The 14,153-nt window shown below is 44.7% G+C and overlaps 1 protein-coding gene across 3 annotated transcripts in view; it reads left to right on the top strand.

Moving 5' to 3' along the window:
• Positions 1-225: 225 nt before the first annotated feature.
• chd9 (chromodomain helicase DNA binding protein 9) overlaps positions 226-14,153 on the top strand; it is a 70,234-nt gene continuing 56,306 nt past the window's right edge. For all 3 annotated transcript variants that reach the window (XM_076749504.1, XM_076749585.1, XM_076749425.1), the window contains exons 1-2: positions 226-349; positions 4,603-6,291. In XM_076749504.1, coding sequence (XP_076605619.1) covers positions 4,711-6,291 — 1,581 coding nt within the window. In that variant the 5' untranslated portion in view covers positions 226-349; positions 4,603-4,710. The remainder of the gene's footprint in view (positions 350-4,602; positions 6,292-14,153) is intronic.

Raw genomic sequence — 14,153 nt, 5'->3', positions numbered from 1 at the left:
CCATCTTATGCACTCTGTCAACATAAGGACTTTAGACATGAATCCATCATTTAATCAGCCGCTCTCCGCTGCTGTTTGGAGGTGCCACCGCTCATAAAGTACTCGCATTGTGGGAACCGGAATTTAATTTCACACGGAAAGGTGAAATTGTAGCAAATTGTCGGTGGTCCAATCAGAGAGGAGGTCACTAATATGCAAATATGGTGTTATCACGGTCACGTCAGCAGCAGCGGCAGAGCTGCTGCGCCGTGGTCGCCAGCAGGAGTACAACTAACAACACAGTCACAACTTCGCCGATAAGACGCTCCCTGTATTGACGTCTAAGGTTACACTTTTGGGTTCGTTTCAGGTAAGAAATAACACTTTTATGTCAGATTTTTTTGAGAGATGTTTCGGGCTCGAGGAGCTTTATTGAGGCGAGGAGCTGTCAAATTTCTGACAGTCAGTCAGCGGGGCTCGCCTCAGCTGTCTGATGACACACCGCTCTGCTGAGTGCGTGTCTTCCCGGCAGAAAACAAGACTGTTGACTTGCCAAACTTGTCCGTGCTAGTTTCCAGTAAGTTCGCTTATAAAACGGCTAATGTCATCGCACTTTCGCATTGTTCTCTCAGCCGGGTTAATGAAAAGTCGTCCTCCGTGGTTCTTGGTCATGGTGGTCCTGAACTGACAGCGACCAGCCGTGCTCAGTCAGCACCGCACTTGTATGTGGACGCTGTTGCTGGTAGCAGTGCCAGTACGTAGGCAGCATTATTTGAGATGAAAACAAAACTCGGTCGAAGATTACAAACTAGTTGTATTATCACGGGCACCATCAACGTCAACCTCTTCATCCATCTCCGGCCTCCTCCCCCTCCTCTTCTTCCTCAGTGAGGAAGCGTCACGACACCTCTTGAATCCGGTGGCTTCTAAAGTGGAAGCTTGGTCAAGGAGCACGTGCGACCCGTCTCAATAGCCTCGGCCTTACATTTGAACCCTCAAATCAGATGTCCCGCGTGCATTTCTTTGGTTTCCAGTGGGCGAGCAGTTGGGCTTAAAGTCGCGCAACACACAACACGTTGGCGCCTCGCGGGCTTATCAAACACCGCGCTCGTGGGGGTGAAGCCATTGCTTGAGTTGAAGATGAAGAGGATGCAGCTGACTTCAGAGGTGAGCCCAGTGTCTGCTTAGCGAGAGCACGACTCCTTACCAAAGCATTGAAAACACGACAAACGCGCTGTGAGGTGTCCATAGTACCTTTATAACCGATTAAAACGTCTAAAGAGCTCTGAATAGGCCTACTAAATGAAATGAAATTCGCCTCCAGTCGCATCAACACTCACTTTTTACCCTAACTTTACCCATTTCAGCCGTCACGTCATATTGCCACAACCTTGATGTTCTCTTAAGCTTCAGCTCGTGGTTTGGTGTTGTTTGACGAGGTGCGCACAAGTGAGCCATCAGACCATTTGTTGACATCAGTCCCTGGGTTCAATGGCAACCTCGGGACGGTTACGTACACAGTTCTTGTTGACATTAGCCATGAGTTGCACGTGCCTGGATGGTGCTGGCAACGTCATGATTATGGAGGAAACAGCTGGAAGAGGACAGGGGCATAGGGGACCGGTGGGGCCAGATAGTTTAAGGGTTAGCAGTGTCTTGGCTTGCAGGCTCAGGAACAAGCTGCATTGATTCATGATACATGGGAAATATGATATCAAGGAGTTTTATTTTATCCTTCAGTTGTCATATGGTGCATACTGCCTTACCTCGAGTCTACTGCTGTAAATTCAACTTGAATGGACTCCTTACTTCATCTCAGCTTTCAGCTTGGGTGTGGCTGTGTCTCAGAGTTACTTTGAATGTCACCAACAAGAGAGTAACTACTGCAGCTCACTCCAGATGACACAAGGGACATACATTTTTTGTGTTCAGTAAATGAAAGGACTCGGACTCGCTTCATACGTTGTCTTGTGCTTGGCACAAAGCCAATATAACCTAAAAGAGTGACACTACAAATCGCAGTGCATAGAAATACCTCTTTAGATAATTTTAAAAAATCCCTTTACTTGGATTAGAGATGGTATAATTATCACTTGAGTATGATCGGAAATAGTTGTAATTTTAAATTGCTGAGATGTGGCACATTTTCCTCTCATAATTCTTCTAGCTCTATTGTCTCTCCTGTTCTTAGGCAGTGATTTCACATGCCTCTCGTTTGCTTGTTTACAGCGTGTGAGACAAATCGTCACTATGTTGCCTATAAATATGGCATCCAACGAAGCTTAAAAACAGTTACAAGTGGGAATGTCACATTTCAGCACAGTCCCATGATTACCCAACAAACAGGATAGTCAATAAAGCACTGGAGTGAACCTGGAGTTGGAGGCACACGCCAAACTGAAAACAGGAACGGCTTCATGAGCATGAACAGATTTTTATTGGGACCCGTTGACCTGGGTTGGCGGAGGGAGTGATCTTTTCTTCTACTATTTCCGACTTAAGTTTGGTTTAGGCTTCATGTTTTTGATATTTTGAATTGCAGAATGAACGGCTGAAAATTAAACTTGCTGCATATTAGATAAATTAGTGTCAGTTGTGAGTTAAGTGTGAAGCCCAGCATGTCGATATGTCCAGTAGCAGTCTAAAGCCTGGTCTTGTTTTTCCACAGAATTTCTGGTCAGAGCAAGATATAATCTATTCTGACTTAATACTCTGCTTGTACAACACTAAAATTGAGTTATCATGTAAATGGCTGGGTTAAAATGAAGACAGCACACTGTATATAGTCTAGTAGCAGATCAAGCTGTGTGCAAAACACAATTGCTTATCAGGTGAGTGACATGACACTTGAAAGACCTCAGGTGTGACAAATTATGATTAGTGTCTAAAAATGGTGAATTGTGTCACATTAGTTCTTAAACCTACTTGCAAGCGACAAATCAGGCACAGACTGACAGGGTGAAACAAACAGGATGGCATGATGATGCAGTGATTAGCAGAGGGTTATGGGTCCTGACTTGCAGGTCAGCTGTGGCCTCTCTGTGTGCACTTTAATATCCTCCCTGAGCCTGCGTGGGTTTCTTCAGGTGCTTCATTTTCCTCTCACGGTCCAACCGCATGCAGATTAGGTTAAATGGTGACTCAGAAATTGCACGTAGGTGTGAACACAAGCATAAGTGGTTGTTGGCGACCTGTCCGGGGTTTACTCTGCCTCTCACTCCGTGTCAGCTGGGAGAGGCTCCAGCCCAAAGAACCAATAGTGATACAGATAGTTCCTGTGGATGATTTAGGTTAATATGGGCCAATCAGGCCACCAAGATAAATTGACCTTTTAACATGATGTCCCAAATGGTGAAAAGTTGGCAATTGCAACCATATTTTAATGTAAAAGCTCAGGCATTATGCCTGCGTTTGTCAAATGTGAAAACACTGGAAATATTTACTTTTTCAAGTTTACTTGCAGACAGCACAAATACATTAATGTTGTGCCTGGTGGTATGAATTGCCATTTAAGGATATTTAGCCACAGCATTTTTGACCTCATAATGTGAGTATGCAATGGGCACTCAGTCAGATGCAGTTTTGTTTACATAGTATGTATTTGCTTTCAAAGTAGGTACATTTTTAGTGATTTATTTGGCCTGTTATTGCAAATCACAGGTGCTGTAATTGAGGCTGCCAATAGTTATGTACAGAAAGACTGCGACCAACACCCAGTGTATTTAAGAGAATATGCAGAAAATACCACTTTCCAATGAACTATGTTTAACCACTTATCAGCTTGACTGTCTTTTAAATATATATATTAAACAATTAAAATGATAAACATCTCTACAAGTCACACTGAGATACTGCATAAACGTCTGTGCTTATTTGTGCTTTTGTGTGACTGTGTATATAGCAAGTCAGCATATAATGACTGACCTGGGTAAGCTTCTGTCATCTTCTGCTGCTCTGTGGTTGCAGAACACGCACACGCACACACGCACGCGCACGCGCACACTCACACAATCAAAGGACCTCATCTGCCTGTGTCCCTAGCTGTTGAAATTCTATCAGCTGTCTGCACCTCCCACACATTCTGCAGTAGCAGGGCAGGCAGCGTCATTGGTTGTGGGGTCGGGGGTTGAGGTGGTTTGTGTGTGTGTGTGTGTGTGTGAAAGGGGAGGCGGCACAGGAAGAGGCACCTGCTGATGGCTGGCGGTTGGTTTGCACCAGCTGCTTTGCTACACACATGAAAGGCAGTGCTGATAGCTAATTGACAGAAACAAATTTTTCCCAGATCCGTCTGACCTTGCCATTACCTGCCATTTGAAAGCTTTTTTTTGGCACGACATGGCCATACATGCAATTCTGGTAGCCTACAACCATGTATCACTGATGAGGAAACTGATGATAAAAATAGATGTTGTGGGGAAATAATATACTTGATAAGTTGTCATGTCATACACTACCAGACTGAAAATTATTAATTTGCATGTATGTGTGTGTGTTTCTGCTTAATTATTTTAATGAGGAGCTTGTAGTTTGTTTGCAAACTGTCATCTGATGTTAATCTAGATCATACATAGCTTAGTAAAACACAGTTATTTTAATATTTATTTCCCTTTGTATTTTGGACAGTGACCCAATATAATGGACATGCTGTAGCCTTCTAGAAAGTGAGGCTCATTGGGACCAGCTTGGATCCAGTGGAGTTCCAAAGGTTCCAGTTACCCTCCAGGCTTGGCCATGGACTTCTTCAATGACCCCAGCCTCTTTGTTGGGGGTTTGGAAGGGCTCGATGAGGATGGCTTCCCTTCAGCACCGTCACTTGTGGATGAGCTAAACCTCAGTGCTGACTTTGAGCCCCTCCAAGTGGAGCCTCTAGGCCCAGGGAAACACCAAGACATGATGCCACCAGTTTCTACCCAACAAGCCATGTCTACTTACAGTGAGCAGATGGGTCACTACATTGGCATTAAGGCACAGAATCCTATTGGGCAGGCATTTTCTGGTGGAGACAGTGGCATGATTGCAGACCAACATGGCCAGTATCACAATGCTGCTGTGAGCCAAGTACCTCAATCCAATGGACTGTTCTGTAATAGTAACAGTCCAATGTGGGGCAACCAAGACCAGAATGGGAATATGTACCACCCCATATCTCAACAGCGGCAGCATCAGCAACAACAGCTCTGTCATCAGCAGCACCAGCAACTGCACAACCAGCAGCTTCATGTCAGACAACAACCAACACAGCAGCAACAGCACCACCCGTACCATCATCAACAACAGGAGCAGCAGCACAGAATGCGGCAGCAGCAGCTGCAACAACAGCAAAGTCATCAGCAGCAGCTGTTAAACCAGCGCCAGCACCAACAAATTAGCACACAGACTATGTCACTGCAGCAACCGCAGCATCACAATTTCTCCTTTCACCAGGGAGGTCAATCTCAGAGCCAGCAGCAAGTTCACCATACGCAGCAGCAGGTTCAGCACCAGCTAACTGCAGGGGGCTCAAGGTTCCATTCAAGGGCTCTGCCAAGTAAGTCTTATTTGGATAGTCAAAATGCTTCTCTGAGTGGGACTTGCTTACAAACACAGCAACAGCAGAGTAGCTATCAGCTGACCAGGGGAGGTCAAGCCTTTTCTGGATCAGGACCAGAGGACCCCAACCTGCCCTTCCCCATGCATTCATCATCTATGGTTCACACCCTGTCCACATGCTCAGTCAGCTCTGCCACTGCTTACCAACCAGCTCCGTACCCTGCCTACCCTGGAGAGCCAGAAATACCCAGTCTCAGTCAGCAGTCTTTGTCCTCAGCATCAGTGTCTAGGCCCACCACCACCAATGCACCTCTCACTGCTGCAATGCCTGAGCTGTCAGGGACAGTATGTCAGTTTCCATCCACACCAGTTATGAGTCAGCAGCACACTGTGGCCCCAGTTAGCCAGGCAGAGCAATGCCCTTTCCGGGCCTTACGATGTTCTGGAGAAACCCCAGGGAACTGCAAGTCATCTGAAATGTTTGGTGAATCAATGAGCTGCTATCCCAGCATGGCCAGCCAACTGCCCTCTGAGCAGCCTCAGAGCTGCGGGGCTATCAACACTAATGGATACCAAGCATTGGGAGACAATCTCCTGCCATCAGAGACTCAGGAGGGAGACTTAGAGGGCCTGGAGCCTCCGGACCTTCTGCCTGACCTACTACCCCAGCTGGAGGCTGCTCTCAGCCAACAGGATGAATCCAGCTGTTCCTGGGCCGATTCCAGTCAGGAGAGGGGCCAAGAGCACAGAAAACCACCACCTGTTGAATACAAGGAAGAGAAGGTAACACTATGGTGCAAACTTCATTATTTTTCATTTTTGGTTTTGAAAAAATAAAATGTAAAGGATAAGTTTGTATTGAGGCACATGCATGGCAGGATATTCTAGCCTGTTGCTGAACATCCTTTGAATGTAATATTCTCTTTGTCCTAATTTAATTGATTAATTGATATCTGTACAGCCTATGCTCTGTCTCCTTTACCCCCATTTCTTCTCAGTTATATTTAATGAGGGGAATTGGAGGGGGGTGAAGGTTGATAAAGTGAAATTAATTGAAGAAATTAGATGCTTTACTACGGGAGAACATTTCTTTGCGGACATTAAGTGAATTGATGTTTTTTTCCCAGTGTAGCATGGCCCACTGCCACTCATATAATGTTTAACTAACTATCCCAGATAGAACATGTGCTTGTCTAGTTGGAAACCTGCAATCAGTTATGGAGTGGGGGAAGGTGGAGACGTGGTACCTAGGGCCATCTGAAAGCCTTCTGAAAATGATAATGGTCAGTCCAGTCTTGCCTATCTACCCAGTGCGCCGACAGCAGGTCAGGCCTGATTAGGCTAAGAGTGGCAGGAGTGTCTTCAGGACTTAGCTGTAAGCATACTTAGGGCTATATCAAGATGTGGGTCAGGGCAAGCCAGAGGCACTTGCACACTGCCTCGCTGGAGCGTGGGGGAGGTTGCATGCTGTTGTGGTAGCTGCCACCGTTTCTGTGTGTCTGTGTGTGAGTGCACTTGTGAGAGAGCGGGCAGGAAGAAAAGAGCATGGTGGAGGAGAGTGGTTAGCACTTGAGAGGAGGGGGGGGGGGCAGGCTGGAAGATGGGGAGAGCAGTAGCTCATGGAAAAAGAGGGAGAGCTCAGGAAAGAAAGGGAGGGAAAGAGACAGAGAGGAAGAGCATGAGAGAAGGGAGGCGTAGGGGGAGATTGGGAGAATGCATTAGCTGGCTGTAACAGGCTTCAGGCGGTTCCTGGACCTCAGTTGGCCAGTAACTTAGCAGCATCCACACAGCCTCCTGGCCCACAAGTGACACATGACTAGCAGCAAAAGCAACAGACGCTTGATCATGGTCTACACACGTTAAAAAGGACGTGTGAATTTCAACATATCCATGTGGTCCTTTTTGATAATATTTGTTAGATTTCAGCAATGTTTTTACAAAAACAACATTTGTAGCAACAATTCAACATATTTTGTTGAGGGCAGCAAAGAACAGATTACAGATTTTTCATAAGAGCACTTGTGTTTTTCATGGCCCACATGTTGACAAGGCTGACAGTGTTTCTCATGGCCACTGACAGCACAGAGGTGTTGGTTGACATTATCTTACCAACCCTACAGTTTCAGTATCTGCACTTAGCCTAGTGCAGTAAACACATGAATGATTACAATTTTACGGTAAAACCGTTTGAGTGACTCATTTAAATCTCTCCACGCCTGAAACCAAACCTGTGCCTGCGAGCCAAAATACAACCTGTGTTGAGTACTGGCTTGACGATGCCCCAACAGGCAGCAGGCCAAAGCAGAACTGGTGGGCTGCCTAACCAGAGCGAATCCACACAGGCCATTTGGCCATCTGCAAAGGTCCTTGATTGAAATGGGGCCATGAACCAAAGCCATATGAACGAGCCTCTCCCTGTCTGTGTCAACACCCAGCCCTGTGTTGATGCTTACAGGCTGACTGTGCTATTCATGTGCACTGATGTGTGAAGAGCCTGCTGATAGTGTGTTTGCTGAACAGGCAAGGCATCAGGGGATAGCTGTCCACTCTTCACCCCCCCACAGTGAATGTGGCTAATTAGGATTTCCAGAGGTTGTAATGGTCAGCTGCCGCTATGATGAGCACCTGGGGTTCAAGATTGAATAGATGTCCCAGGTTGCTTTATTCAGACATTAAATTGCATAAACAACCATGTCTTCAGCCCTTTTTGCAATGGATCAGATTTCAAATGAACAGATATGCGTCAAACTTTAGCCTGTTCCATGAATCATTTTCAGCAACATTTATGGACTGCTTGGGGCTTTCTCTGAGGAGGTAGTTCAAGCTTACAGACATCAAGCACTATGCTGAGACCCTTCTGAGCTGGATGCCAGTTTGTGATGCTTATGTGTACTCATGTGAGTCAGCAGTCAATCTTTATGCTGTGTGTAGTCAGGAACTTGAAACTGACATCTTTTGAAATGCCTATGCATGTGGCAGACAACATAACTGTGCGAAGGAATATGTGTAGCAACGTTACAGATCATTGAGCAGGACTGGCTTGTGGCAGTATTGAGGTTAGCGGGTATTTACATTCATGTGATCCAGTATCTTGATTTCTCTGGTCGCTGGACAGTTACGAAGTTAGTTTATTCAATATGGACTGAAACAAAAAAACAGATTTTACCTTTATCTGATCTTTTCCTCTGTACAGTCGATGGTTACTCATTGGAGTTGCAGAAATGTATTATATCATACTACAGTATTACATGACAAGGATTTCCCACCCCAATGTAAACATCACACAACACAGTAGTGTGAAAAAATGCTGGAGATCTTGGTCATTGTCTTGATTCGTTGTTCATTTTGGACATTTTTTTTTTCCAGAGATTTCAACTTTTGACATCCAGTTACAGTTAATTTTCAATGGGGGATTTGTGCCTTCCTATTTTGTACTCTTGATCACAATCCCATGTCATAATTTGGATTTGATAGAACTATATATGGTTACAAATTAAAGCAAGCACCAAAGGCAAAAGGGAAACTGGTTTTGGCGATTTGTGGGTCAACAGCAGCACATTTAAAAGACCTTTTTGTGGCGTATTCAAACTGGTACCAGTCATGCCCTTTGGTATCTAAGGAACCATCATCTCAATTCAAAACTGACATGGGCCACCATGTTTATGTGCACACAAGAAACCAGACTGGTGCCATAAATCAGAGAACATGTTTAAATAAATTGCAATAACCTGGTTACTGTAAAATCTAGGTTATATGCAGCTGGTCTGCACTTACATTTCTTTACTAGCTCCTACAGTAATTTTGAAAAGAGATAGGCAGACTGACAGTGTATTGGTAATTTCATGCTGCAGATAAATAAATATAAAAACAGAGACTAGACCTGGAAAAATGAACAGTTGTCAGTAGAGAATGAAATTAGCACCTGCCACCTGCCAAATACAGTGTAAATATTGGCTGTGTCAGGTAACATTTTCACGTCACCTACCACCATGACAGATTTTTCTTATATTAATGAAGTATATTTTTAAAAAGCAAACCTCAACAATAGTCAGGCATTGAGATTAAACGATTCCATATTTCTGCTGTCAGGTACCACTGACTCGTTCTGAAGTGTCCTGAGTGTCTGCATGTTGCCACTTAGCCTCGCTTTCTCTTGATGAGTCAGGTGTTTCAATTGTCATGTTACATCAGCCTTAATCTGTTCTGCTAAATTTGCATGCCTATTTTCTTAACACGATACATGTATTTTTAATGATTGGTTTTGCAATTTTGTGCCCTGCTGCTACACTCTGCTGTTTGTCATTTTCATCAGACCAAAGGCTTCAAATATAAGGGTTGAAACGGCTCCCTTGCTGAATAGAATAGAAACAGAGACGGGAGTGGAGCCTAATGGATACTGATGGCCTGGGCTGCTGTAGCCACTACAGGCCCCCTGGCAGTGACACTGAGCAGGTGCCTCCTCCCTCTGTGCCTGCGTTGCTGGTTTAGATTTATTATCTGACTGGGTATCGCAGCTCACTCTCCCCTTTCCTTGGCCTCTGAGCTGTGTCGCGCGTAAGCAACTTAGGGTATGTGTGTGCGTTTGCAAGCAGGGATGGCGAGTGTATGTGTGATATGCTAGCTTTGTTGCTTCCTGATCTCTGAGGTTTATATAACTCCTAGCCAACCAGCCGACCAGACTGGGCAGGCAATGCCATAATCGGCCCTGAAACTTGACACCATGCATCACCCTCATTCTCACCCCACCACCCACATGCGACACACACGCACAATTTGCACATTCACGCACACACTCCTGGGAAACCTGCTGCTTCAGTGGCCACATGGTGATAGGCTGTCTCATTTGCACACTTCCTCTGATCACCTCCCCCAACATCCATACACAACCCTCTCTCTTTCTCTCTCTGTCTCTCTGTCTCTCTCTCTCTCTCTCTCTCTCTCTCTCACTCTCTCTCTCTCTCCGGCTTACACGCATCCGGCTTCATTGGCCTGTCTGTTTGGAGGCCTGCCAGATAAAGGTGGGGGCGGGGGATAGCTAAGGGTCAGAGGTAAACAGGAAGTCAGGCGGTCTTTGCTGTGGGCGGAAGGGGAGGGCTCAGTAGAGGAGGTGGGGGAGGAGCCGGGGAGAGGAGAGGGAGGAGGGAGCTGTACTTGGATGACTGTGTCAGGAGCATGTGGGAAAGCTGCCAGCCTAAAGTGCACAGTAGGTCTGAATTTAAAGTATGCTCTTTTATTCTGCTTTTCTTTCCTTCTTTCCCTCCCTTGTCTCTTCCTCCAAGGATTAAATTGCTTTGAATATTTTTGGGGGGTGATGAGTGGGTGAGTGTTTACTCACTGGTCAAATGTGGAGGAATCTTTTTTTTTTTTGCGTGTGTGGCTGGAATGCAGTTTTTGGTTGTAACGTGAGGTAACCTCCTTGAACTCATGTTCACCTTTGATTGGTGGAGAGGGGAAAGAACGCTGGCTGGTTTGACTGTCTGTGGGTATAGAAAGACTCCAGACTCTCTTGAGGAAGACAGCATGAAAACCACTGGTAAATTAGCCTCAGTCAGTGTCGGGTGCAGCAGAAGAATTTAGAAAACACATGAAGGGGTAATGACCCCTTTGCCCTTGTGTTTACAGCTGACACAGTGATTGTCATCTTGTGGTAGGAGGCAGGGATTCTTGGAATAAAACATCTTCGTATCAAGTAAAACTTGAACACAGCTCACTAGAGTAAAGCCAGTGAATGTTGGTGGTGCTGCAATAAATCTGTCCCTCTCTTCCACTTGCTATGTGTTTTTTTTTCCTTTTTTTCCACCTCAGTTTGACTTTGACACTGTAATGTCAGCCACATTGTGCTCAGAGACAGCGGTTGGCTCACTGGTTACTGATTTGTAAGTTCAGCAAACAAGTTTGTGTCAGTAGGAAGTCATTAGCTAGTTGCCAGGGACGCCTGTGTTGTAAGTCGAGACTTGTTTATTGAGTGTTGTGCTTGTATTTTACAACACTCCATTCCTGTTGACAGGGCAATTGACTCACTCAATTCTCTGTTAATTTTTGAAGAAGAAAGTTCACTCTCTAAACTGGTGTGTGATCAGCCTGTCATCATTCACTCGTGCAGTGAGTCAAGCTACTGTACCGGCACAAAGGCTCACACAAAGTTCAATTTAAAGAAACAAAGATGGGAAAAAAATTCTGTTGGTTGCTCAAGTTCATAGCAATCCTGAGAAGTCATGGTTGAGCGTTGCGCTGCAGACATTCGAGTGTAGAGCAAATCCTGGTATTCCTGTTAATTGTCAGGTTTCCTTGGCTTGGTGGAGTAAAATTTGGCTGGACTCCTCTACCTATGATAAGTGTTACCACACAAAACCACCTCTACCCAAACCAATGTAGTGCCTGTTAGCTTGATACAGCTTGTTATCATGCTGGCATGTCTGCGGTTCAAAGTGCCTTCATTCTGCTGAGTGGGATATGATTGATAAAAATGAAAGGTTTGGATGACTGTAATAGTAATTTTTCTATCATTTAGCAATTTTAGCTGTTAGTTAGCATGAGGAAGTACTCATAGTAGACTTGCAAACTGAATGTACATACTTATAATGCGTTTGATCCATGTTTAACCAAACCTTTTACCAAATTAATAAGCAGAGCTTACAAGGGTGCACATATCAATTGATACATGTCAAGAAACTGACACAGGATGGTAAGATACACAACAACGATCCAAACCAAATTGTCCACACAATGTGTCCCTGTGCATCACAGCCCCTTGTGTACTGTTGTTGGTGTAGCACACATAAGTTTGAGGATATTCTCCATTAAGCGTCTGAAATTAAATTCGATGAACTGGCAGGTGTTTTACTAAGTGTTTCCGAGCCTCTATACAATCATGTGTTCACAAAGTGGTGAACCTCATTCCATCCTTGCTTGTGAACAACTGAGCCTTTCTCAATGCCCCTTTCATACCCAGTCATGATACTATCACCTGTTACCAGTGAACCTGTTTACCTGTGGAATGTTCCTAACAGGTGTTTTTGGAGCATTCCACTACTTTCCCAGTCTGTTGTTGCTCCTGTCCCAACTTGTTTGAAACGTGCTGCTGGCATCAAATTCAGACTAAGCAGATATTTACCAAAATCAAACAAGCTGATGAGGTCAAACATTAAATATTTTGTCTTGGTACTGTTTTCATGCGAGTATATATCGGACAGGACAAGCAAATTATCAAGGCGTTTCATGCAGCATCCCAAATTATCCTAAGAAAACACTTAAAACAAATAGAGCTGATAGTTATCTCATGTTTGTGCTGCGATCGGTCATTCAAATTATGTGGAAAAAGTAGTGCAGCAAATAGATGATACTGAAACAGTACAGTCCATCCCTGACAGCTTGCTTTCTCAGATCAAGCAGTTGTAGACTACAGTGTCTGTATCTGATTATTTGATGGACACAAACAAATTTCCAATTTATAATAATTTGAGGTCAAAGACCAGGATTACCTCCATTTCCAATGAAATTTCCATTATCTTTACTAAATTGAAAAAACAGCACTCTTAACACCGGTGTTTTAGCATATTTTTCTCCTGTCTATCGGTGATCCTGCTCACTATGCTCTCTTTTTTTGGTGGGAGAAAGCCTGGCCTCTACCATTCCTGGGAAGATTCGCTCCACAAGCACCTGCCTCGTGCTGAGCAGGCGGTGGAAATGAAAGCAGCAGGGAAAAAAAATCCTTACTTCATCATATCCTGAAGGCGGCAGGTCGACTACGCACCTGCTCCGTCTTGCTTGTGTGCAGATGTGCGTAGTTGACTCTGTGTGTGTTCCTTTTTACGCAGGCTTTGGCCCTGCTCTCACTTTGCACTGCTTCAATAATGAAGGAGTTGTAAAGGTCTGGCAGTGAGCTGAATTCCCCTCCACCTCATCCCTCCCTCTCTCATCCCCTCGCTCACTCTCCCTCTCTGTCTGGCTCTCTCTCTCTAGCATCCTAAGGGACCCCCTCTCAGCTCTGCTCTTCAGTTTGCACCGATGTTCCCATTAATGACCAGCATCATCCGGCTTGCTTGTTTTGCACAGTTCAGCTTCACTTTACTGCCTGGTGTCTGACCTGCTGTGCCATCTCCGATTCACAGAGCACTGTGTCATTACTCAGACCAACCACAGTTAAAATATAAATAAACAAATATACAAGCGGCCTTAAGGAAAAAGTTCACTGTATGTAAAGCACACAAAAGCCTTGAGCTGTTTAATATGCAAAACATATTTAATTCCTCTGTGCTCGACAGCACCTGCAAAATTGTCACGTCTTTGCAGGCTACCTGTGCTGCTTCTATGTTACCTGGATAGCAATCTCATTTCAAAGGAGCAGTCAAATACTGTTAAGTAACATTTTTCATTAGTTCAGATTCCTGGATGAGGAGACCCAGTTCAAAGCATAGTTCTGGCTTATTACAAGATTGATCTTTTTTGCATTGGCTGTTGTTTCTATGATAAGATTGTACTCAACAAAGTAACTGCTGTGATACGGAAGCCAGGCTTCGGTTAAAATCAAACAACCCCCATCAGAGTTTATCGGTGTGAGTTCAACTTTGATCCACTGTATGTGCTGTGGTTTTGTGCTCAGTTTTCCTTTGCTTTGAGGGACTGTTACTGATACTGCTGGTTCA

The sequence above is a fragment of the Chaetodon auriga genome, chromosome 1 (genome assembly GCF_051107435.1).
Source record: "Chaetodon auriga isolate fChaAug3 chromosome 1, fChaAug3.hap1, whole genome shotgun sequence".
NCBI lineage: Eukaryota > Metazoa > Chordata > Actinopteri > Chaetodontiformes > Chaetodontidae > Chaetodon > Chaetodon auriga.
The sequence above is the reverse complement of the archived record's forward strand: the minus strand, read 5'-3'. Positions and strand labels throughout refer to the sequence as shown.